The sequence below is a fragment of the Erigeron canadensis genome, chromosome 6, assembly GCF_010389155.1.
Source record: "Erigeron canadensis isolate Cc75 chromosome 6, C_canadensis_v1, whole genome shotgun sequence".
NCBI classification, from domain to species: Eukaryota; Viridiplantae; Streptophyta; class Magnoliopsida; order Asterales; family Asteraceae; genus Erigeron; species Erigeron canadensis.
The window spans coordinates 24,929,813-24,953,747 of NC_057766.1; the positions used below are offsets into that span (position 1 = coordinate 24,929,813).

The 23,935-nt window shown below is 33.1% G+C and overlaps 3 protein-coding genes across 3 annotated transcripts; 2 read left to right on the top strand and 1 right to left on the bottom strand.

The window, feature by feature from the left end:
- The first annotated feature begins 970 nt into the window (after positions 1 to 970).
- Positions 971 to 7,027, top strand: LOC122602664 (protein translocase subunit SecA 1). Its single transcript, XM_043775258.1, has 5 exons — positions 971 to 1,303; positions 3,588 to 3,736; positions 3,907 to 4,068; positions 5,511 to 5,626; positions 6,618 to 7,027. Exons 1-5 carry the CDS (start codon positions 1,060 to 1,062, stop codon positions 6,631 to 6,633), a joined length of 687 nt encoding a protein of 228 aa, XP_043631193.1. The 5' UTR covers positions 971 to 1,059; the 3' UTR covers positions 6,634 to 7,027.
- Positions 7,028 to 7,110: 83 nt separating this feature from the next.
- Positions 7,111 to 9,784, top strand: LOC122602666 (late embryogenesis abundant protein 47). The gene is made up of 3 exons (XM_043775259.1): positions 7,111 to 7,813; positions 8,594 to 8,884; positions 9,486 to 9,784. The coding sequence occupies exons 1-3, from the start codon at positions 7,694 to 7,696 to the stop codon at positions 9,663 to 9,665; spliced, it is 591 nt and encodes a 196-aa protein (XP_043631194.1). The 5' UTR covers positions 7,111 to 7,693; the 3' UTR covers positions 9,666 to 9,784.
- A 2,098-nt stretch (positions 9,785 to 11,882) lies between these two features.
- LOC122605321 (phospholipid-transporting ATPase 1-like) lies at positions 11,883 to 16,995 on the bottom strand. Its single transcript, XM_043778245.1, has 7 exons — positions 15,327 to 16,995; positions 14,924 to 15,230; positions 14,119 to 14,794; positions 13,658 to 13,781; positions 13,345 to 13,564; positions 12,553 to 13,011; positions 11,883 to 12,347 (listed from the first exon to the last, which is right to left on the bottom strand). The coding sequence occupies exons 1-7, from the start codon at positions 16,861 to 16,863 to the stop codon at positions 12,140 to 12,142; spliced, it is 3,531 nt and encodes a 1,176-aa protein (XP_043634180.1). The 5' UTR covers positions 16,864 to 16,995; the 3' UTR covers positions 11,883 to 12,139.
- Positions 16,996 to 23,935: the final 6,940 nt, after the last annotated feature.

Here is a 23,935-nt window from a genome sequence, read left to right on the forward strand (position 1 = left end):
TTTAGATTTTTAAAGACAAAATAAAATTATAACATTTTTAATTATTTATATTGAAATATGTTTTAAGATTATTCAAAACCTAAACAAATTAAGTTAGTTTATAATAATAATTCATTTTAATATGATAAGATAATAAATCATTTTAATATAATAAACAATTGGTTTAGGTTGGGTTGTGGATGTAAGTGGAAATTTGAGTTAGATTGAATTGTATAGGTGGATGAGAGAGAAATTAATTTTTAATTAAAGATTGGATTGAGTTGGTACACTGATGTGGATAGTCTAATGGATTTAAAGAGAACGTTGTCCCTTCTTCGTCTTGCTAACTCCCGTAACTTCTCTTTTTCCAGACTTTCAAGATACCGTCCACGATACAAGGTCAAAGTTCGTCCGCCTTGTGGCATAGGTCAAGATAAACGAGAAGACCGTGAAAAGTGGTTCAATGCTGTTTTGGATTTTTGTGACATAGATTGTTCAAAATTGGAGATGCATACAGTTGACGATGAATTTATGGTGTTTACTGCGCCTATATATAGTGTAAGGGAACTACGAAAGTTGGATGCATGCGCATCTGCAAGAGAAATAAAGCCATCTGTGGTCTTTCATTAAAGAATAAACTTGAAAAGGATCGAAGTCTTAATGGAACTCGTGATGATTTGCTCATGATGTTAGGGCTATTATCGGTATAGTTTTAAGGATTGTGATTTGGTTTGTTTTTATTTCAGACGTTTGCGTATTGAGGTAAGAGAACTTGTGACTCGGATTTCACTCGGCAAGATAGGGAGTCAAGAGTTTATTTTGGATTCTCGGCCGAGTCGAGGGAATTTACAACCATGGTTATATGAGCTCAAATCGTTTAAAACTTGGACTCGTTTTTTTCTTAATTTCATCCTTTAATTTTTTTAACGTTTATATACGGTCAATGATAATACCGAACATACAAAGTGTACCTGACCCGGCAATTTGTTTTGGAAGGGTTTTAGGCAAAATTACTTTGGTGACACAATAAACCCTAGAATTCATTTCAATTCAAATATTAAAAATTAGGATGTAAAAAAAATGGCAGCAATCAGCAGCAGCAGGCGTAGTATAATTTTATTCAAATCATTAACTTCTAATAATCCATCATCAAATTATTATTATAATAATAAAAAATGGATATCAACAACAATTCATTTAAATCAATCATGGATGAACAAAATCAAAGGTGCCGGCGATAAGATCAAAGGCGTTTTCACCGGTCAAACATCGTCACCGTCTTCCTCTAGCAATGACGTCACCTCACAGTCATTCACTCTTTTCAGTAAGTATTTTTTCCATTTCTTCACAATAATATGTATATATAACACACATATACATATACATATACATATTATCTGAACATTTTGTGGATCACTCAAATCATAGTAAAATAGTGACAGCTAATAGAGTTGGAATTTGAGTATTTAAAAGAACGAGAGCAAGTACTCGCCGTTGCGGCGGTGAGATAGTGAGGGTGATATGTCATAGGAGGTGATATGTCATAGAGTGTCATAGCCAAATGTCTTAGCCGTACGGGCTCCGACCTCGGATTTAAAAATTCGTCGAAAGTATATCGAATGACATCTCTTATAAAAGAGCATGAAATTTTAAGAACGCCCATATAATTTTTATAATTTATCGATGTACGGGTTTTGAGATCAAAGATTTTGAAAGAATTAGAAGAATAAAATGATTTATGGAGGAGAGAGAAAGTTGTAGGCATTGATGTATGGTACATTATGTATTATCATGTGTACATTGTTGAAATTGAAAGTTGAAACCTTATTTGCTTTATAATATAGTATAGATATAGATATAGATAAAAAACAGAAAATGTGTTTAAATTGGAAATTTTTATAAGAAGTTGTCATAGGAGTGAACCGAAAGCAAAATTTATGGATTATATATATATATATAGAGAGAGAGAGAGAGGAAAGTTATTTGTAATACATGTACTTTTTATAGTACATGTGTAACTACATGTGTAACTTAACTTACACACTTCTTCTTTCTTCTTCCTTCCATCTCCGACCACCACCACCACCACCACCATGATCATTTCTCACCACCACCATGATCCTCCGGCGACCATCTCCGGCGAGACTTACACATGTGTAACTTACTTACACATGTGTAAGTACAACATTTTTTTAGTATTTTAGCGTTTAAAATTTCTAGGTTTTTTCCTTCGCGAGACAACCACCACCAGTCACCATCATCTCTGACCACCCAGCGAAGGCGCCTGCGCCGGCAGCAAGGGCGGAGCCCGTACCGTAGCACACCGCCACCATCTCTTGGATCGCCGCCCATCAAATCCATACAATTCCCATATGCGTCCCTTGACGGTTAAGTTTAGAACGGATAAGAGCCTCTGGCCCGTACCGTAAACACCCGAAAACGAACCTGATTCTCGCCGGAAAGTTAACTTACACATGTGTAAGTTGTACTTACACATGTGGAAGTTTTGCCGGAGATGGTCGCCGGAGTATCATGGTGGTGGTCGGAGATGGAAAGAAGAAGGAAGAAGAAGTGTGTAAGTTAAGTTACACATGTTACACATGTACTATAAAAAGTACAACCCACCCCTATATATATATATATATATATATATGGGTAACACTCCGGTGAGAACACTTTTAAAATAAGAACGGTGAGAACACTTAAAAACATCATTTTGATGCATTAAAAGTCCATAAAACTAACATAGTGCATAACTATTTATCATTATTTAAGTGTTTAACAACACATTGATCCGTCAAAATTGAAAAAATCACGTTTTTTGTTTTGTGCATCCATCTTGGATGCATGTTCATCAAAATGATGCATCCAACAAAAAACGTGATTTTTTCGATTTTGACGGATCAATGTGTTGTTAAACACTTAAATAATGATAATTAGTTATGCACTATGTTAGTTTTATGGACTTTTAGTGCATCAAAATGTAGTTTTGAAGTGCTCTCATTTGTTCTCATTTTAATTTGGTTCTCATTTGATAGTCACCCTTATATATATATATATATATATAGATTCGTGTATACTGACTTTTTATAGTTTATAGCTAATTACGGATCTTATTGTGATTTCTAAACCGAATGAGGAAATCATTTTTGAACGCGTTTTCGAAAGTTTCAGTAGTTCGCTAGAATAGAAAAACACATGCTATTATTTTGTAGAAAAAATGGAGATGAAAATTAGGGATTGTGCCCTTAGGTTCTAATTTACATTTATTTGGCCGATGATGATTTCGTGGATCAGTGTAATCGTAGCTGAATAGTAATGCCGAATTGAGCCAGATGTTACACTCAGTGTATTTATCTCTATTTTTTAAAGTTCCGATTTGTGAAAAACTTGACTCGATACCAAAATATTAAGAAAATAGTTTTTAATTTTGAATGTATATGACTAGTAATGATTATGTGGATTTAATGCTATGTGTGATTTACTAACTATATGTGTGAATTGTTGTGTTTTAGTATCTATAATTCTATGTGTGTATTAGCTGATTTTTCAGTTTGGTTTATTGTTAATGAATGCTTATTAGATGATATGTGTTTGATGAAATGTAGAGTTTGCGGATGAGCTAAAAAAGGCACGCAAGTTAGGTACTTTTAAACAGTACATGGTTGGTCGAAGCAGTGAAGCCACATTCGCGGATGCATTCGAGAAGCAGGAGGCTATAATTCGGTTTCTTGGGGGTTTTGATAACACTGGAGAGGTTGTTCTCTACTAGTTACTGTCACTTCGTGTTATTTATGTATGTTTTCAATATACAATATGTTATCTTTGGCCTTAGGTACTTAGATGTTTTTTGCACATCCTATAATCATGCCACTATGTCGCTATGTTTGTTTTGACTGCTTTAAGTTTTATGAACTGCAAATGTAGAATATCCAACCTAGTCAAAAGCAAGAAGCTGCGAAAAAATTGAAATGCACTATAGCGGATGTTGAAAATACTTTAGCAAAGTTCACTTGGGCTAAAGAAGCTCAGAGGAAAATTGAAAAGTTGAAGGAAGAAGGAAAGCCGATGCCTAAGAGCTTAGGGGAGGTATAACTAAATTCTCTTAGCCACCCATGCTTGTCTTGTACGTTTTATGGATGAAATATCATTGATGAATATGATGACAGCTTATTAATGATGTTAGTTAGAATACTACAGTAGACATGTTGGTGTATAGGTCCAGTTTGTGAACTCATATATTTTTTCCGACTCTTACCACAACCGCTATCCTCTTTCATATGAATCTCATTTGATTGTTTGTACTTCTATATGTTAATCTACATAATATGAACTTATTAGAAATGTGAATGTGAACTTTTTATTTAGTTAGAATCCAACTAACTTGGAAGACTTATCGATAATTTAAGCAAGAGATTTCAGTAGTTTGGTAGATGATCATATTTGCATACATGCTTAAATTTTGAAAGCAATAAGCAATATGCTAGTATTTACCGTTCAAGAATAGAAGATGTTAACTGACAGTATTATTGGAAGATTAATAGCATCAAGAGATAGAGAGATGCTTTGGTACATAGGCATTAAATCAGGAGATAAAAACTGATTTGTGAAGAATACTTTATTCTACATGGCTTCTTTGAGGAACATTCTCAGATAGTTATGATGGAACTAACCATATGATAGATGGTATAAATACTGTTTCAACAAAAAAGTGTATATCTGTATGTTTTATGGGGGGTTTTTTGTGTGTTTTACCTCATTATATTTTGATTTGATGAATTTTTCTAAAAGAACAGTATTTAGATAATAATACACGAACTTTCTTGAATAGACATTTTTTATAACTTTTTGGCACTTTTTAATTAACGAAGAACTTGTTTGTGTCGAAGTTATAGATTGAGTCTTCTTTTTAGAATAAATTTGTAATGCATATATATATCTAAAGGTCATTGAAGTTAAGTGGGAACTTTTAATAAACTTTTTGAAGGTTTAGGGACAGCCAAGACGAGTTCATAAAAAGTAGGGTTTTTGAATTGATGACGTAGCATGACGTTACACGTTGAAATTGTTGGGAGTTATCTGCAATGTGATCGTTAGAGCTTGATTTTTTTTCATATGACAAATAGTTGATCAGTAGTGACAACTATTTTCATTGCTTGTAGCTCTTTTTATTGCTTGTCAACAAAGAATGATGTCTTAATTATCTAGTTTGTTGCATATATGGTTTATTTAACGTGTTGAAGGAATGAGTCAACTGGACTGTTGGACGTGTATGTCTACAATCTGATGAACTTGTATGATGGTGCCTATTGTCTAAGATGTTGAATTAAGCAATAATGTTATTAAAATGTGTTTTATATTAACAAGTATTATGTTATGTGTGTCATTTGACTAAGGTGTGCTTGTGCACACAACACTTACGACCTAAGATATTTATGCAATACTTAAACAACCATACTTACATTTGAAGTTATTATTGTATACAACTGAAGGATTCTGCAGCTTCATTGTTATTCATGCCTCTTTGGTAGGTCCAAAAGTTAATGGGATCAACACCAATGGATGTTGCGCAATCAAACATGGCTAAGAGCGGACAAATAAGCAGAAATGCACTCTGCCCTTGTGGATCTAAAAAGCGATACAAGCGGTAATATTTCTTTCCTTGGAGGAAATTAGTTCGCTTTAAATGACGGAAAGCTATTATGGCTAGTTTTTAACAATCAAACATATGTTCAGACTTGAACATACATATTATGATCCAATCTATGTCAATTCCCTAATCTGAATAATCAACAAACTAGTTATGTGCTTAAGGCTCACTAGTAAGGGCCTTATTTAGGTCCGAAGTCCTAATCTAAGTTGTTCATTTGAAGGACAAAACCGATGTACTTGATGTGTTTATAAATATGCCAGTATACTATATGTAATCGTATTGTAAAAGTATATGCAGTTAAGAACAACTATGAAACTTCATTGGACCACCTCATCTTTTTGTTTTCCCAAAGATGTAATTGAGAAAGCTATAACATATTGTGAAATGAGCAACCACCTGTGCCATGCCAGAGCTCTTTAAAGGTTTTCAAGTCTTTCTTTGTGAAATTATCGATAATATTGACAAAGAAATGCTAAAATGAAGTGTAGAATTCAATTAGAAAAAATTATCTGTGGGGTAATTGATCATGTGGTGGTTTTTATCCACCTTATCATGAACTTGTTGACGACGATATTATGACTTGTCTATATGTAAGCAGAACTTGATATTAGCATAATTTATCACGTTCCGACTCAGAGTTTCACTCATGTAAAATGTATTCCATAAGATCTGATCATACTATCCATGCCAGTAATATTGGTAACTCGTTCTTGCATCTAATCAGCACCCTAAACAATGCGTACATGAATTTGTGTTATGTATCGGCCATCTCTTTTGTTGTATCTGTAAGATATCAAGGATTTGTTACCGACCAAGTGCATATTTGTAAAAACTTTAGTTGGATTTTCATAAAATTTTCTTTATCATTTTTGTTCATGTATAGTGATGTAATTCTTACAAGATGTACAATGCTTCTGTTGCTAACACAAAGTTTGTGTATGCATCTGTTCTGCTAATACGTTTTTTCATGTTGCTGGTTATGAAGGTGCTGTGGGGCGTAAGGGATCACGTTTAAGGATACACGGCCATGTCTTGAAGCAAATACCTGATGGCAGGTTTCAAACTTGATTGTTTCTGGCATTCAGGGTTTGCTGGTACGTTCTGGATCCTTGTATTTTTCTATCTGTTGACAAGGATTAAAAGACAGGGTGATTACACATGCGCTAGTCAAGCAGCTGCTTGTTTGATGGCAAATGAAGTACAGATAATTGCTATTTATTTTAATGAAGTACAGATAATTGCTATTTATTTTGTGGTGTTTTGAAATAATTTATCTGTGGCATACACCTATGGATCTCGGAGGCTGGCATGATACAATCGAGATAATCTATTTTTGTTTAACAGTTCAAAGATGATATTGAAATATAAGCTTTGAAATTTAACGGTTCTTCCCAATTTGCACTTTTCATCCCCTCTATGAGCTATTCACCATGCAAAACTACACTACAAGACAAACGTACTAGTTTGTTGCCAATTTCCATGTGCAACTTGAGCATGGTGATAGTTTTCCTTCAGACGGAGTTACCTGTAATTTTGGGCAAAGGGTGATTTTGCAAATAAATAATAAATAATGCAATTGATGTGAATGGGTTGATTAGGGATATCTTTACATATATGACATGGTTAGAAAGAAAAACAATGGCTAATGGTAGAGAAAAAGCATCAGTTTTGTAGTAATCATTGAATGTACTCAAAGTAGTATGCATACTTATGTGTATATATTTTAGGAACATTATGGTTGTTAAAAAATCTAATTATTTTGAAACAATTCTTTTGTATGTAACATATCGTATTCCGATATTCATGGGACACCTCCAATCACCAAATACTAAAACATATATTTCTTGGCTAAAAAAAGAAGACCAAGTCATCTATATGTAGGGCCAAAAACACATCCAAGTGTTGATCGTACAACCTTTTGCCCCATCTTGATACCTATTTGTTATGTACCCGTTCAATGTCTTTTCTATATCCACATTCTGCAAAAGTTTTTTGAGAAATCTAGAGGGAATAAATTAGATATTTGTGAAGTGATAGTAGATTAGGCAAAACACAAACAAGATGAGCCAGGAACAACCTTTGAAACCCCAACTCGAGGAAGAAGTCCAGGAATCTCGTGATAAGGTCCCCTCCCAGGTTCAAGAACATAAGCATCTTGAAGAAACTAGCGATGAAGGCCAGGTGAGTCGAGTTTGATGTATATAATAACATCCACACCATGTTCAACAGGCGCTTTGTTTGTTGTCATTGGTTCAAACTCTCATTGCCGATTAAACGATGTTGCATGTCTCCTTGGTTTCCTCTATGATCAATTTGAGACGAATAAATAGACGGATTGGATAACGGGTCAAAACGAGTAAATTTTCGTAAGGGCAAAAACATTTGCTAATTGCTTGTGACTTCATCTCTTTTTAAAAGGAGGAGCCTCTTAATACTATCAATTTGGCATATACTCTAGATTTAACAGAGCTGTAAATTTAAATATATCTTACTGCAAGATAAATCGATTAGAGGATTTAAACAAATCATTTCCAAACATTTAAATCGTTTTCATATTAGAAAATTTAGATCTCTATCTTGAGAAATGCTATAATGATTTTGGTGATAATATAGAATGGACGAAAAAAATGTGATGGTTTAACCCAACCTGAAAACCATGTGCAAACATCTTAAGGTTTTTAAGTTAATCATAGATGTCTGCTATGAACAGTTATCCAACATGTCTGTTACGAATTGTTATCCAACATGTCTGCCCCCACATGACTATGTTTTCGAGTCATAAAGACGTGTTTGATGCCTGTTTTACTACCTACTGCAAAACATTAGAACGTCCTGCCATTCACTATTCAAGGTTGAGTTATGCCACCATATATATTCGTGTCATAAAAACCTGCGCAAAACATGTAATGATTGTTCTAAAATGTACGTATTAAAACATAATTTGAGCTATTGCTTGTCAAGGTTGGCAGGCAAAACAATCAGCAAGCATCATCACCAGCAGCAGCTTCAGAACAAACGTTTGAACGAGGGAACATCACCATAGGAGAAGCATTGGAAGCCACAGCTCTAACAGCAGGAAGTAGACCGGTTGATTACAGTGATGCTGCTGCTATACAAGCAGCAGAGGTGAGGGCAACTGGACGGACCAACATTGTACCTGGTGGCGTCGCTGCAGCTGCTCAATCAGCTGCAACTCGAAATGCTAGGCTCACGCGAGATGATGAAAAAACCAAGTTGAGCGAGATTCTAGCGGTACACTTACATAACTCTGCGACTTATATTAGGGCTTTTTCATAATTTGTGTCATAAGGGTTACTTGTAAATGAGTGTTAAAAAAAAGGGTAATTGGATGGAAGCCTCCTGATTCCATGTACCATTTGGTACCCACTAATCCCCTAGCCAGACTAGTGTTTAGGTTAATCTCAACCACTTAATAATCCCCTGATTATCTCAAGTTTGCCTTTGGCAAGACTCGAACCCAAGACCTCCCCTGAAAAGTGGCGTGGCCACTAGCTATTACCAACTTAGTGTTGTCTTATAAAATTTAAAAATGCAATTAATAACATTAACTATGTCAAAAGAGACTCTGTCATCTCCGGAAAATCTGTAAAACAAAGAGAACCTCCCTTGTTTATGACGACCCGCTATAAATTGGTTTTCAGTTTGATCACCTAATTTTGAAAATCTTCAAAAAAATAGATGCATATGGTCAAGTAGTTTTTTTTGGGGGGCAAAAGGTCCCAAATAACAGAAAGTCAACTAACTTGGATAAACAATTTTGAAATTTATGTCTTTTAGTAATTTTAACTTTCAGTAAGTAAATAAGAATCTGAAAGCATTTAATGTTAAACAGGATGCAACTTCAAAACTACCAGCAGACAAGCCGGTGACACGTAGAGATGCAGAGGGTGTCATTGGAGCAGAGTTGAGAAACGATCCAAACCTGACCACTCGTCCTGGCGGCGTGGCAGCATCACTAGCTGCCGCCGCAAGGATAAACCAAGGTAACCAGAACATACAAAACAAGGAATGAATATTACTATAATACAATAACTGTTAGTGCCATTTTTACTCTTTCTAATAACAATTAAAGTTACATGTATTTTCATATTTGTGTATTGAACTTCAATGTATATAGTACTTTATATAAATAGAAGGATTTGTTGGCATTGACTTAAGTTATGATGGAGTGACATGAGTAATTTGATCTAGCTGATATGGATTTCCCAATTCAGCGCCAACCCGTCACGTATGCAACGCCATATGACGCCGACCGGACCCCATTCATATTCTCTAACCCCTAAAACAACCCGAATACAACTACCCCTCTGATATTCTATGATGTTATACTTTCATTCGTCTCAAATTATGTTTGATTTTGTCTTAATATAATCAAACCGCCATCAGGTATAGTCCAATGGCTAAAGCCCACAAGGCCACAACTATTATGGGCCGAAACCCACAGCTGGCCACTATTTTACTAGTTGAAAGAAAGCCTGGACCCACCAAAATGTACCAATTCTAAGAAAAACTTCGCAAAGACCAAGCCAATGATTGAACCTCTACCTAGTGAGTAAAACTTCTTCAAGGTCATTGGCAATAATATCTTTAAATATTATTTTACTAAACAAATCTTTTGATTTGATATTTAACAAAGAAAATAGGTGATTTTGGTTTTAATAAAGTATACAATGCTCTGGTAAGCCAGATTAAAATATACGAGTAACTTTCTTTATGGATACAGCCAAATCTTTATTAACTTTCATATGGCTAAGTTTTTATAGTTTAATCAATTATTCCCCATATGCATTAAAATACAAAGTACTCATAATTTAAGCATTATATATGATATAATTAATAATTAATTATTGTATTCTCATGGCCTCACCTACAATAATTTATGCATTTAGATCACATAAACTTATCTTTCCTACTTTCTACATGTTATCAACTACTTTCCTCCTAATCCGCCATAAAAAAATTTAACACTATTAATTTCCGATGTATGCATCTCATTTGTGTTTAAATAATTAAGAAACTTATAATTTTTTAAGAGAATATAATAATTAGGATTTTGCGAATAAGGCTATGATTATAGTTAAAACATAAAACGTGGTAAAATATTGTAAATAGAAATAATAGTTAACGTAAACATAATTTTCAACTGGGAAAATTTCATATATGCCACTATTAAGTTATAAAATATCATATTTGCCCAATTAATTTTTAAAATATCATATATGCCATTTTTAACTTATCAATATATCGAATATGTCATTGTTGAATAACAAAGTATCATACATGTTATTCCCAATCTACCAATTATCAAATGTGTCGTTGTTAAACAAAAAAATTAAATATTATCCAAATAAAGTTTTAAATATCATATATTCTATCGTTAAATTTGAAATACATCAAATATGTCAATGAAATATATCAAATATGCGCTATTAAATTAGTTTAGTCAAAATAAAACATAATGTTTTTTAAAAAAATCATCAATGAAAAATTTGAAATTAATAGTTACACACGTTTTTTCTCTTGTTTTTATAGTTCAATCCATATGTTTATTCTAAACCGTGTAAAATTTAATTCAATGTTACCTACATGATTAATTTGATTGATATTTTTAAATCCGTTATTCGATTCAATTCATGGTATATAATAAGTGTTGCGATCATGGTTTGTAAGTGACTAAACTATATGTGATACTTTTATTTTTCCTTAGTAATTAGTCTTCACGACATTTGATGCAATAAAAACTCATGAATTAACAAAAGAGAGGAAAATTTCAAATTTAAATTTTAATGATAAACTTAAAGCATTTGATATAATTTCAATGACATGTTAGCTATATTTCGAAGTAATGATGACATATATAATATTTAATAATGTATTTGACACATATTATTTTTTTACTTAAAAATGACATATATGATATTTAAGTGTATTAGAGTGGCATATGTGATATTTCAAAATTAAATTAGGCAAATACGATATTATGTGACTTATCAATGGCATATATGAAATTTTCCCTTTTCAACTATCATGAGTTCATGATAATACATTTACTGTGAATTTAACCATTATGGTTTACACACTTCTATAAAATAATCCCCCCAAAAAAAAACTATGACTATACTCAAAGTCAAAGAGATGTCACATATGCACCTTTCAACCTAAACCCATGTAAAAAGGTAGAAAGAAAAAAAAGTTGTATGTATATGTATATGTGTATATATAGAACATGTACCAAAAATTATGTTGTGAACTATAATTTTGATAATTTACAATACATGCAAGTCCAAATGACATGCATAAATATTAAATAATGAACAAAACTATAATATAAACTTGGAAAACTTATATGCTTTGTCCTTAGGACTAGAAAAAAAAACTACACAACACAGGCACAGCAAGAGAGCATTTCTCTAGCAAACCTAAAGAATTTGAATGAGCATGTGAACACCAAAAAAATAATATGTATAAACCTATAACAAAAACATTTCACCTTTGAGATTGGTTCATTTCTATTTCTGCATTTCTTGAATCTATTAAATTCCCGTATTTTTCTGCCTCCCTTGCAATTTGAATGTCACTCGGTTTGTAATGTTGCACCAATGTCTTTATAACTAAGCGTGGAATCAAGGAAGCAACGATGATTCCTATCAGGCAAAACCAGAACAACCCGTCGCCTGCAATATGAAATATTGCCCTGCAAGCGTACAACAAAATAACGGTGAATAGAGTTTAGATAATCAGCTGTAATAAAACGGGGCCATAAAAGTTGGTTAAGGACTTATTATAAAGCAGATAAGACATTGAGTCTTCTGACTCGGGTTAAAAAATATGCAGCTGGTATGAAACTTAGTATATCAGAAACTGATTATTTGAAACTAAAGGGAAGAGATTATGCATACCAATATCCAGGTAACATTGGAATAGCGTCGATGATGATAACGCAGATAATAGTTGCAACAATGGAGCCCCATATCGACGCGTGAATGATCCAAGTCCATGTGATGACATCCATGGCTAAGTGAAGGTTAACCAGAAAGACGACAGCTAATGTCCAAAGATCACCTATGCTTGAACCATCAATATCGGATTTCCAGTATGCTAGTAGAGGAACAAAGAAAGCTACTACACTTTGCCACAATGTGTCTGCTATTGTAAGCCAAAACAGTTTTCCATTGTAGCCTTCTTGTCTTTGTCCAGCTCCGTAGAGCTGAGGGTATTTCAGTAGAGAATCTCTACCTAGATCCTTATCAAGAATTCCAACAAGTATTGTTGGTATTGCTGTATAGATCACAGAATATAAAACGCTGTTCCATTCGTTAATTGCAGTTGACAAGGTGAAGGCGGTAAAGAGTGCATACCTGGATAGACACATGTAAAGATTAGAATTTCAAAAAAGAACTAGTTTTTTAATACAAGTAGCAATTTTGACCCATTTACTTATGAATGGATCATTTTGGGTTATGTTCTATCTCTAATGATTTATGGCTCAAACAAATAAAATTGACCCGGGCCATTTTCAATAGTGCCAAACTTGGGAAAGAGTGCTTCCCCCAGTATATAATATAAAAATCATGCCAAGCTTCCTCAACCCTAACCAGCTTTGGCTCATTACCCAACCCACCCATTTTGTCACATGTAATTTCTAGTATCCTATTTCTTGTTCATCATAAAAAAAATAACGAAAAACTTACCAAAACAACACAAGAACAAACACTGCATTTCTGTAGAAATTGTAGAGTATCATGTAGCCCATCCGTTGATAATTCCAATGTCCGTGAACCAACAAAAGAGGAACAAGGAACCGGAACTGTGCCATAGCAAAATCCGATGCCATAACAGCTTGGCGACCCTCTTGACCACTGATGCCAATTCCTACATCAGCCTTTTGGATCATGGAAACATCATTGGCACCTGAAGCATAATTTGGTATCAGAAACTCTACTAACATGTGGAGGCAAGTAGATAAACTAACTCATATAAGTAGGATGCAAAAATGGTGCTTACCATCGCCAATAGCAAGGGTCAAGTCATTTGTTCTTTTCCTTATCAACATAACAATTCCAGCTTTTTGCAATGGAGCCACTCGACAACACAGAACCACAGCACATTTACTGGCTAGCTCGAATAGCTGTTACAAACAAAATATTCAGAAATGCAGAATATACAAACTTGATATGAAAATTCTACCCATTTACTAATAAACGGGCTAAAAAGGTCAAAAGTCTCCTAAATCATTCTATTCACCAGAAACAATGTCTTTCGTAATAAACATTAGTTTTTTCCCTTAAATCTAGATTTTGGACAAAAAGTGTTTTGGGTCAAACTGACCTCGCCCATTTTGACTTGTACCACAGGATAGCCCTTTTGGACCCTAACCCACTTTGAACTATTACCCAACCCACCCATCTTGCTACTTCTAATACAAACTCAAATAGAGGAAACTCGAGGGTTCCAAGAATATTTACCTGTTGTTCGAGTTCAGTATCAAGGATATATACAAGGCTTGTTCCATCGATGATCAAGGCAAGCGAAGTTGCCTTATCTCCAGAACTGATGGCTTTACGAGACATAATCAACGCATCTTCCAAGCTCCTTCTGCATGATTCTGTAGAGTTCTTGTTTATTACAATCTGGGTCATCTTGCTTGTTAAGAGCTTTGAAGAATATCCAATTGAAATAGCGGTTTCTTGCTTGTCACCAGTTAAAACCCATACTTTTATGTTCGCGATTCTTAAAGACTCGATTGCTTCTGGTACGCCTTGTTGCAATTTATCCTCAATCCCAGAAGCTCCCAAAATGCTGATGCCGGTCTCTAAATTAATGGCAACTTTTCTTAGTAAACGGGCTCTACCCATTAAAGCATTGGTTGCAGACTCATAAGATGACCGCCATTGCTCAAACTCATGAGAACTCATTCCCCTCATGCCTATAACTAGGGTTCTTAAACCAACAGAAGAATACGAATGCAGGTGGCTTTCGGTTGCTTTTATAACTTCTGGGTCCATTGACTTGTCTATGACATTAAACATGGTCGTGTCGGCACCTTTAACAAAGACTCTAACAGTGCCGTCAGGACATCCTAATATGACAGACATCCTTTTCCGTTCACTATCAAATTCATGCATTCCAAGAACATTAAACCTGTGATGTCATGATCCGAATTCATCAGTCAGCATGTAAGTAGACTGACCAGGAATAAGATCAGTTTTTATAACATAAGTTTGACCATTATTACATAGTACATTTTCCAAAGAGAAGTTTTTTACATACCTTTGTCTATCTCCATGAATATCAATAACTATGTGGCCAGATGTTCTTTCGATAAGCATAAAACCATAAGCAGCGGCAGCATAAACGAGTGCCTGTTCATCAGGAGATTCGCCTTGGTAATCTACTAACTTCTCAACAGGATCAGAAGTGTCCTCCACAATAGGCACGATTGTATTGCAAGCAGCCAATGCAAGGAAGAAATCATAAATCTGTTTTCCGACTTTTGTATCACTGCCGGTTTTAGCTAAATGAACTAGTTCCCTATCAACCTGCACCTTCATTTTTGGCCTTAAAGCCTGCCCGTCCACTGAAAAAACACAATAACATAAAGACTAGTTAAGTTTTACTAAAAATGACTTGACTGATCAACGAAAATTTATAAATAATATAAAATATATAATACCTTTAGCATAATATCCTCCTTGTTCATCATATAGTTCTGTTTTCTCCCCACCATAATCTACACCTGAAATGCTAGCAAACTGAAACTCCATCTTGTTTTCAGTCAACGTACCAGTTTTATCAGAAAATACATACTTCACTTGTCCTAAATCCTCATTCATATTCAAAGCTCGACACTGGAATTTTGAATCTGTTGATTCATGATACATGTTTTCATCATTGATCATGAAGTAAGCCTGACCAATACGAACGAGCTCCATGGATATATACAAAGCAATAGGTATCATAATCTGGAACACAATCACCGACATAAGAAACGTGAATAAAATCTCCAACCCCCACCCATAATACTTGTAATTATCTACTTCTTCCCCACTGTAATCCTTCCTTCTATAAAATTGCATGATATCTAGCTCGTCTCTATGGCGCCTCAACCAAACAGCAGCACAAATAGACACAATTGAGCATAACCCAACAAGGAAAAACGATAAGAAGATAATCTCTCTGTTCATTCGGGCCTCAAGATTACTCCTTTTGGACTGTGCACCAGAGTTATTCAACATAACTTTGGTTTCCATTCCAGTATACACCACAACACCTACAGCCCAACTCGTGTTCTTGAGCACACAGCCACGAAGAACAATATTTGACGGGCCAAGTGACACCCGTTTCTTATCAACCTCCATTGTAGCCAAAAACCCATATATATTCCTATTAGGCTTTTCACACTTGATAACCCCATCATACTTATCATTCTCATTGCTTCTTAAAAGCGTCTCCTGTTTAGCATACCGTGTTTTTAAATTAGACTCGCCATCTAAATTAATAGTCTGGATGTATGCAACCCCAGTTGGGTCACTAGTCGAAAGCAACACAATATCACAAGGAATGGTTTCATTTGCAGAAATCTTAATAATCTCCCCTACTTGAATATCTTTCCATTTCTTATCAGCAAACAAACCATTTACTAAAACAGACGATAAACGACTGTTTTCAATCCTATCTGACCTATGCCTTCTCCAATCCTCATAACCATCTTTAACAGCACTAACTAACAATACCATAGTCAAAGGCAATAAAGAAGCAAATCTACCAAAAACCGCAAGCTGTGGCAATTGGTTAAGAATAACTAGAATAAGGAAATAAACATATGCAACTCTATGAAACTGTTCAAACAAATTTCTTGGCAGGAAAGTTAAAACAGAATACTTGCTTGTTCTAATAGAATTACCAGCAACTTCAAACGAATATTCTTCGCTAGTCTTTATCGGGTCGTTTATGTAAACAAGCCTTGAATCCTCATCACTTATTTCTCTTTGTGACATGGACATACTTCCCATACTACCCGAACCACCTCCTGCTTTTCGAGATTCATAGCCAGAACCTCCTCCTCCTCTTTGTGATCCATACTTACTACCCAACTCAACGAAACCGACTTCTTTTATAGAATTTGCACGTAACGACGAAATGCCTTTGAGAGAAGAATCGACACTCTTGAATTCGTCTGAGGTCGTAGATGATGAATGATCAGAAGTCATGATCTTATTAACATATCACACAACAAGAACTACTTACACAAACAAATGACTTTGTTTTTAGTACTTGGTTTATGATAATAATGGTTGAAAACAAAAAAATAAAGTTGTTTTAGTAAGTTTTTTAAATGAAAATCTAATGTTCTTGAAAAGAAAATGAAGCTAATAATATGATGAGGTAATGAAATAACAATGGAAATGATCTTGAAAAAGTCAAAGAAAGTATTCTAGCTAGATATAGAAATTAATATATGATGGCTATGAAATGTGGAATTGTATTAATGTTGAATATGAAATTTAAGCAAAAAAATATATAATTTAGTTATAACATAATAATTATACATAATTAATTATTATTGTCATGACATTCTGGAAAGGTGAAACAAAGACATGTTTTTGTATATTTATTTATTTCCCACGAGTTAGTTTTCAAACAAAATGGTTTTGGAGGTTAAAATAATAGGGAGTGGGGTCAACAATTGGATGAAGCCACATGGAACCAATGACTCATTAGTTGTTCAACATTGACTTTGAAAAAAACATATTTGTAAAGAAGAATCTTCCTTGTATTCCTAAGGCCTCAATAATCTTAATCTAGAATAGTAGGAATGGGTCTATTTTCTTTCCTTTCACAATCTCAATCACAAACAAATATACTGTATGAAGTATCGTGGGATATACTTTAACCAAAGATCATCCTAATTCTGTAACTTTTTTAACTAATAGTTTTTTTTTAATGTGAAATGTGAATTATTTATAAATATCGAGAGGTTTAGCATACGTTATCTTGATCTGAGTTAGAAGGTCTCCCCGCAGCCAATTTAAACTCCTCGATAAGATATTTTTACACCCAAAGATTATCTGAAGTCTGGAGAGAAAGCTACTCAAATACCTTTCAAAAAAAGAAAACTACTCAAACTTACCATATATGAAAATTATATATCTTACCATTAAATTAAGTAAGTCAATATTTTAGCATGCTACACAAGCTCAAACTCGTGTAGCTAGTACAAAATTAGTTTTCGAAGTTTATTCAAGCTTGAACATTAAAAATGTTACTGATTATTCTCATGAGCCAAATTAAAAGAAATAATATTCGGCTCAGTTGATAATAAAGCAATGTTTATGGTAGAAACATTTCCATGAAAAGTTTAAAAAGAAAAAACAGTCGAAAGGTCGAGGATTATAACATTATTAACCTCGATTAAAATGTGCAACAGTTTTAATAAATTACTGCTTTACGCAACCGGCTAATCTTATGTGCATCATTTTTAGATTTTGGTCCTCCTAATATGATGCATGGGTCAAATAGGATAAACAACTGTAATATACTAATATACTCCGCATTTGTTTTTTCAAATCATATATTTTCTGTATAAAAAGTCAACACCAATTACATAATATAAATTGTGGTCGATTTTATATAGATTTCATGATATATTCCATTAATAGCTATGTACTTAACTTAATAAGTAGCATCACATTCAAAATGATATTTTAATGTAGATTTAAGTCACCTCCTTTTAACTTGCTTGTGTTCGCAAGATATTTAGCAACTAGGTAAGCAACATTCAATATTATCTTTAACAAGTAATGAATCCCAATATCGTCTATAACGATATATAGATATTTGAAGAATATTGAGATATAGACAATTTTAGTCGTACCTAAAATTGTGATGGTGTTTTTAGGTTACAACTAAGGTGAAAAAAGAATTCTTGCAAGGAGTTAAAAAACACATGTATTAACCACTTGACTTAAGTCTAACTTGTTATATAATTAAAATATATATAGACAAACAATTTTAGTCATGCGCAATGTGTATAAATGTATAATTATGTAAATATCATTGTCATGTCACCTCCCTACACAGACACGAGATGTATTTATCTTTTAGGAACAACAATGATCTAAATTAAAGCAAACTTTTTCAATTATATCTTTTGAACCATTGTATTTGTTCGGATTGTATTTTTTTTTTTAATTTTATTTTTTTTGTCGAACATTCATTCGGTATGCGACATCAGGGAAAACTCACCGTATAATGGTGAAGTCATGCACGTACCTTAGACAACGAGATGTTGACCATGAGCCGTTACAAGTATTCGGAGAAAAAAACTCCAAGACTTACCATCCCTAAGGATCGAACTTAAAACCTTGAGTAAAATATGAGATACCACTAACCAGTTAGATTAGTCATCATTTCCTATTCGAATTGTATCTAAGGAGTAGACTTTTAAAAACTTATCTCTTTTATACCATTGTTTCACTCAAAATAACATTTAATACTTAAAATTACGAAGAATTCCCAAAGTGAGTTGTAATCAATTTTTTCAGACATTAGAACTGAAGTTGCGCAGTTAGCAGGTTGTCACCAATATTTATTAAATCAGAAGTGATAAATCTACCTTATTTTTATAATTTTATTATTCTACCGTAACTAATTTTATAAAACATTTATAAGTCAATATTGCGTGTATACGTATATATATATATACACACACGAGCATGGTATCCGTGCAATGCGACGGTGATAGTAGGGAAGACGGTCTATGGTGTCCAGTGGCAAAGCCTGCTAATTGGTTTAGGAAGGGCCAAAAAAAATTTCAGCACTAACAAAGTCGAACAATGGCAATGACACAACATCAACTTAGTTTATATATAGTACACATATAATATATGAGCACTGCAATTGTGTAAATTAGTTGTACTTTTATCATAGATTTAAAGGGCAAGCTTTTGATACAAAAGATATAATTATTTTTGCATACGAGCGGTTAATTAATAAAATCAAAGGTTTAAAGAAATTAATAAACCGATTCCCAAGTTAACGATGTTAAATTCTTTTCATACTTTATAGTGAGATAAAATAAGTAAAGAATATTAAATAAGTCATAGTTAAACTAAGGAAACATTAATAAGTCTAAAGAAGCATTGATTTATATTATGACAATGAGTAATATGAAGAAATCTATACATGTTATTGTAAACTGGGAATATTGCAAAGTTCAGCTTACAAAGAAACAAAAATGTCACATGTTTTGGAAGCATCCAGTAACACATTTTAATAATCAAACATGGATATGTCTTTTAATTAAGATGGGCCAAAACATAATAAAGTCTGTTATCAATGTTAATTTACATATAGCGGGTGTAAAAAAATCAAAGTCTAGAATAGGCCATGGCCCGTCCCACTCCCAAAGTGGCTCCGCCACTGATGGTACTATTGGTGGTGGTGACGGTGTCAAGTGTTGTAGGTTGATATAATTGTGATAGTGGAAATTTTTTGAAAATAAGGGTTTAAAGTGTTAATTATTAAAATAAAGGTTTAAAGTGTAAATATATTTATTAAGGGCAAATTTGGTATTTTATCAAAACTATTTTCATAATGGATGTTTATTAAAAATATTTTAGAATCTTCGTATGTAACTATTATGTAACTATTTCTAAAAATGAAGGGTGTGATAATTTTTATAAAGGACTATAGATGGTATAAGTGTATCAATATAAATACCACAGTAGGGATATCGCTTCCCACTTGGTCAGTTATCATATAGTTACCATGTCACACGAGTTTATCAATGAGTCCGAATGACTTAAATCAAGTTTACTTTTTGGTCAATGGATATTGTGCAAAGCCATTTAAACTTCGGATTGAGAAGCTTCAATAGAAATCTTTACCATTTTCGAAAATCCAGACGCTTCATATTTTGGACAATGCGTTTTTGACCCAAGTTACATATATCTATAGTCTTATAATGTTGGCCGAAGACCTTAAATTGTTTGATAGAATTGGAAATAGTCATGATATATCTAGTCTAATCTAGAATGATAATTTTGATTCAAAAACCTTTAGAATTATTATCTTTTAAAGCATCACAATATCACAAAAGAGGCTTTGTTTGATTAATTAGATAAATTATATTAGACAAACGTCAACTTCGAAGGTTTATTAAGCTATAAGTTGTTTCTACCAAACGAATATATTAAATTAAAATTAACTATAATACGTTATGATAACCCACAAATATCAACCGGAAATAGAAAACGCATGAACAATTTTAATAATGAAAGGATTGTCAAGTGTTTATAGACCAAACATAAATATTCATAACAAATGGCATATACGATAAATAAAATATTTAAAATAATGCCGTATGTGTCTAATTTTGTAATTTGATCAGTACATGCCTAAAATTCCCGCCCTTTCTCAAAGGATATGACTTTTTATCAAGAATGAACAAAAATCGAACCGATAAATAAAAAAAAAATGTAAAAAGCGGATCTGAAGAACTAAAAACCGAACTAAATTGTTGGGTTTGGTTTTGGTTTTCTAAAAATCCAAACGGATTGGTTCGGGTTTCGATATCATATGCTAAAATCGACGGTCAAAACCAAACGGAACCGAAAACCATACAAATATATTTTTTTTATATATTTTACATTTTTATCATTTATTTTTATATTTGTTATTAGTTTATCTTTTTACGTCATTGGTGTTTCGATTTTTTACATATAACTGATAACAGTAGTATTTTGCGTTAATGGGTGTTGGCCTATTGCAGCAAAACTATGGTTTTGGAATCCTTATTAACAACCAACAAACGTTTGGAAGCTTTTAATAAAAAAAAAAAAAATCATGCTCATTTTATAACCTCCAAGTGGCTAGATCATTTCTTCAAAAATTTGTTTTCTAAAACCAACTCAAACCGAACCGAAAAACTGACAAGTCGAACGGAACCTAACAGTTTTAGTTTTCTAAATACCGAATGGGTTGGTTCGAGTTTTGGTTTTTCGCCAAAACCGTCTCATGCTCACCCTTACTTTTTATATACTATACATTTTCACTTCAAAACTTAATTAAATCAATGTTAGTTTTTTCAATTACCTCCTGGTAATTAAACAACCCGCTCCCTTTAAAAATAACAAATCGTGAGTCCAATACTGTATATAACATAAGCTAAAAGAAAAATCATCAAAAGAAACAAAAAAGCAAAACACCAATACGATTCAAACAATAGCTGGCATTTAGCAAATACTTTTAACAGTTTAACTTATTTAATATTCGGGTTTATTAGGGGACAAATGGAATAATCCAACAATGCTAAAATGAATGGAAAATAAACTGTTACTAAAAAAATGCGTGAATTAATCAATAATAAAACTAACTAGCTAGTGACCTTGGGCTAAATTGTGGCGACGAATTAATTTAAAGATATCTATAGCGGATGAAGTTTTTCTTATGACAAATTGACAATTGATAGTTGATTTTAACCATTTTCTTGGCTACCTTAATTTATTTGTCTATAATGAAAGTCAAACTTAAAAGTTTCTGTGAAGAAATAAAATTTGCCATTAAACCTTTGATGATGATTAATTTAAGCATAACTAGTAGTGTTTATTACTATTAGTTTGACCAGTTGGACTTCTTAAACGTGGTTTATCTTGTTCGACTCCATGGAAATTTTGGTTTCTTTTTAAGACAAAGAAAACCTATTATAATGAATCTCAATAGAGACTTAAGTCATACATCATAAATAACCAAATTATTTTTCATTAAGTGTGTTTCGGAGTTCAATATGAGCATATTTGTCTTGAATTCGTTTAGGTCCTAGAACACATAAAATGCATTTATATACCTCAAAAATTTAAAAAGTTAAAAGGATTATTTCTAGAAAATGCATTTCTCAATTACCCCGAAAAAAATCTTTTTAACTTTTTTATTTCCCAAATAAAATCTTGTTAACATTTTAATTTCCAATATGTATGGTTATTAATATAAAAGTGGCGGTAGGTGGCGGAGACGATGACAGGTGGTGGTGAGGGAGGCAATGGTGGGTGACGACGACGGTAGGTGGCGGAAACGATGACGGGTGGTGGTAGCAGCGCCAGCGGTGTGGTTATTAATGTAAAAGTAATTAATGTAAAAGGAGTTGTGTATTTCTTATAATGAAAAGATATATTGTAGGTTATTTTATTAAAGATATTATAAGTATATTCGGTAGACGTATTGAATGAAGTGAATGAAGTTGAGAGGGAAAAAAAACCCGCAGACCGGGGTTGTCTATTTATGTATTTATTAAACATTAACCAGTTAGATATTACTCTATATATTTTTGAAACTCGTAAGAAAAAAAATCCAAGTCATGTATTGAAAAGAAGTGACCCACAATCAATAATTGAATTCTAAGATTCCAAAATATTAAATACTATCAATTTGAGTCTTCATCATTTCGTATGGATTTAAACAATGATAACGTAGATAAAGTTGATTGCAACGAAAATCAATGACACAATGTGATAAAAAGGGACAAAACAAAATAAAAGAAACATATAGAATAAATGAAAATTATGTTTCAATAGCGATTCTATAAAGCTTAGAAGGAATGTTTGATTTGAATAAAGTGTGGTAAACAGAAGAATATATAGACTGAAGCTAAGAAGTGAGTTTGCACAAAAAGAAGACAATTTTCAGAATTATTGATGGTCGTCTTATTTTTAGTTTCATAGTTTCGCGTGTATAAAACATGAAATTGAATTAAATAAGTGTGTTAGTCCAACAAATATACTTCTCAACACAAGTCTCACTCGTTTATGTTAAATTGTGTGTTTTTATAACTAACTTATCTACCCTTTGGGCCTAGCTTAATGTTGTGACCATTTGAGACATAGACATTTAGTCCAATAGCAACAATTTTGGCTTTATGCAACAATACACTAATGCATACAACAACCAACACAAATGTTTAGTTATGTTGACCCCGAACAATCCCATGAATAATCCATCAAGCATCAAACCTAACAAAATTGTCACTATAAGTATAACTTGACATGCAGGATAATAGATAATTTGTAACATTCATATGTTGATAGTTGTTAATATTCAATATTTTACTTTGTAAAAACCGAAGACATTTAAGGTGTCTGGACACGTCTAATGAAAAGTCTCATGCTTTACACTTTGGTTGGTTTAAGAAACTTCCTAAAATGGTAATGTGCACATTATATTTATGTAAATTGTAAGGTTTGAGAAATTGCACTTAACGTCGTTGATAAAGTCACTTGTGAGAAAAAT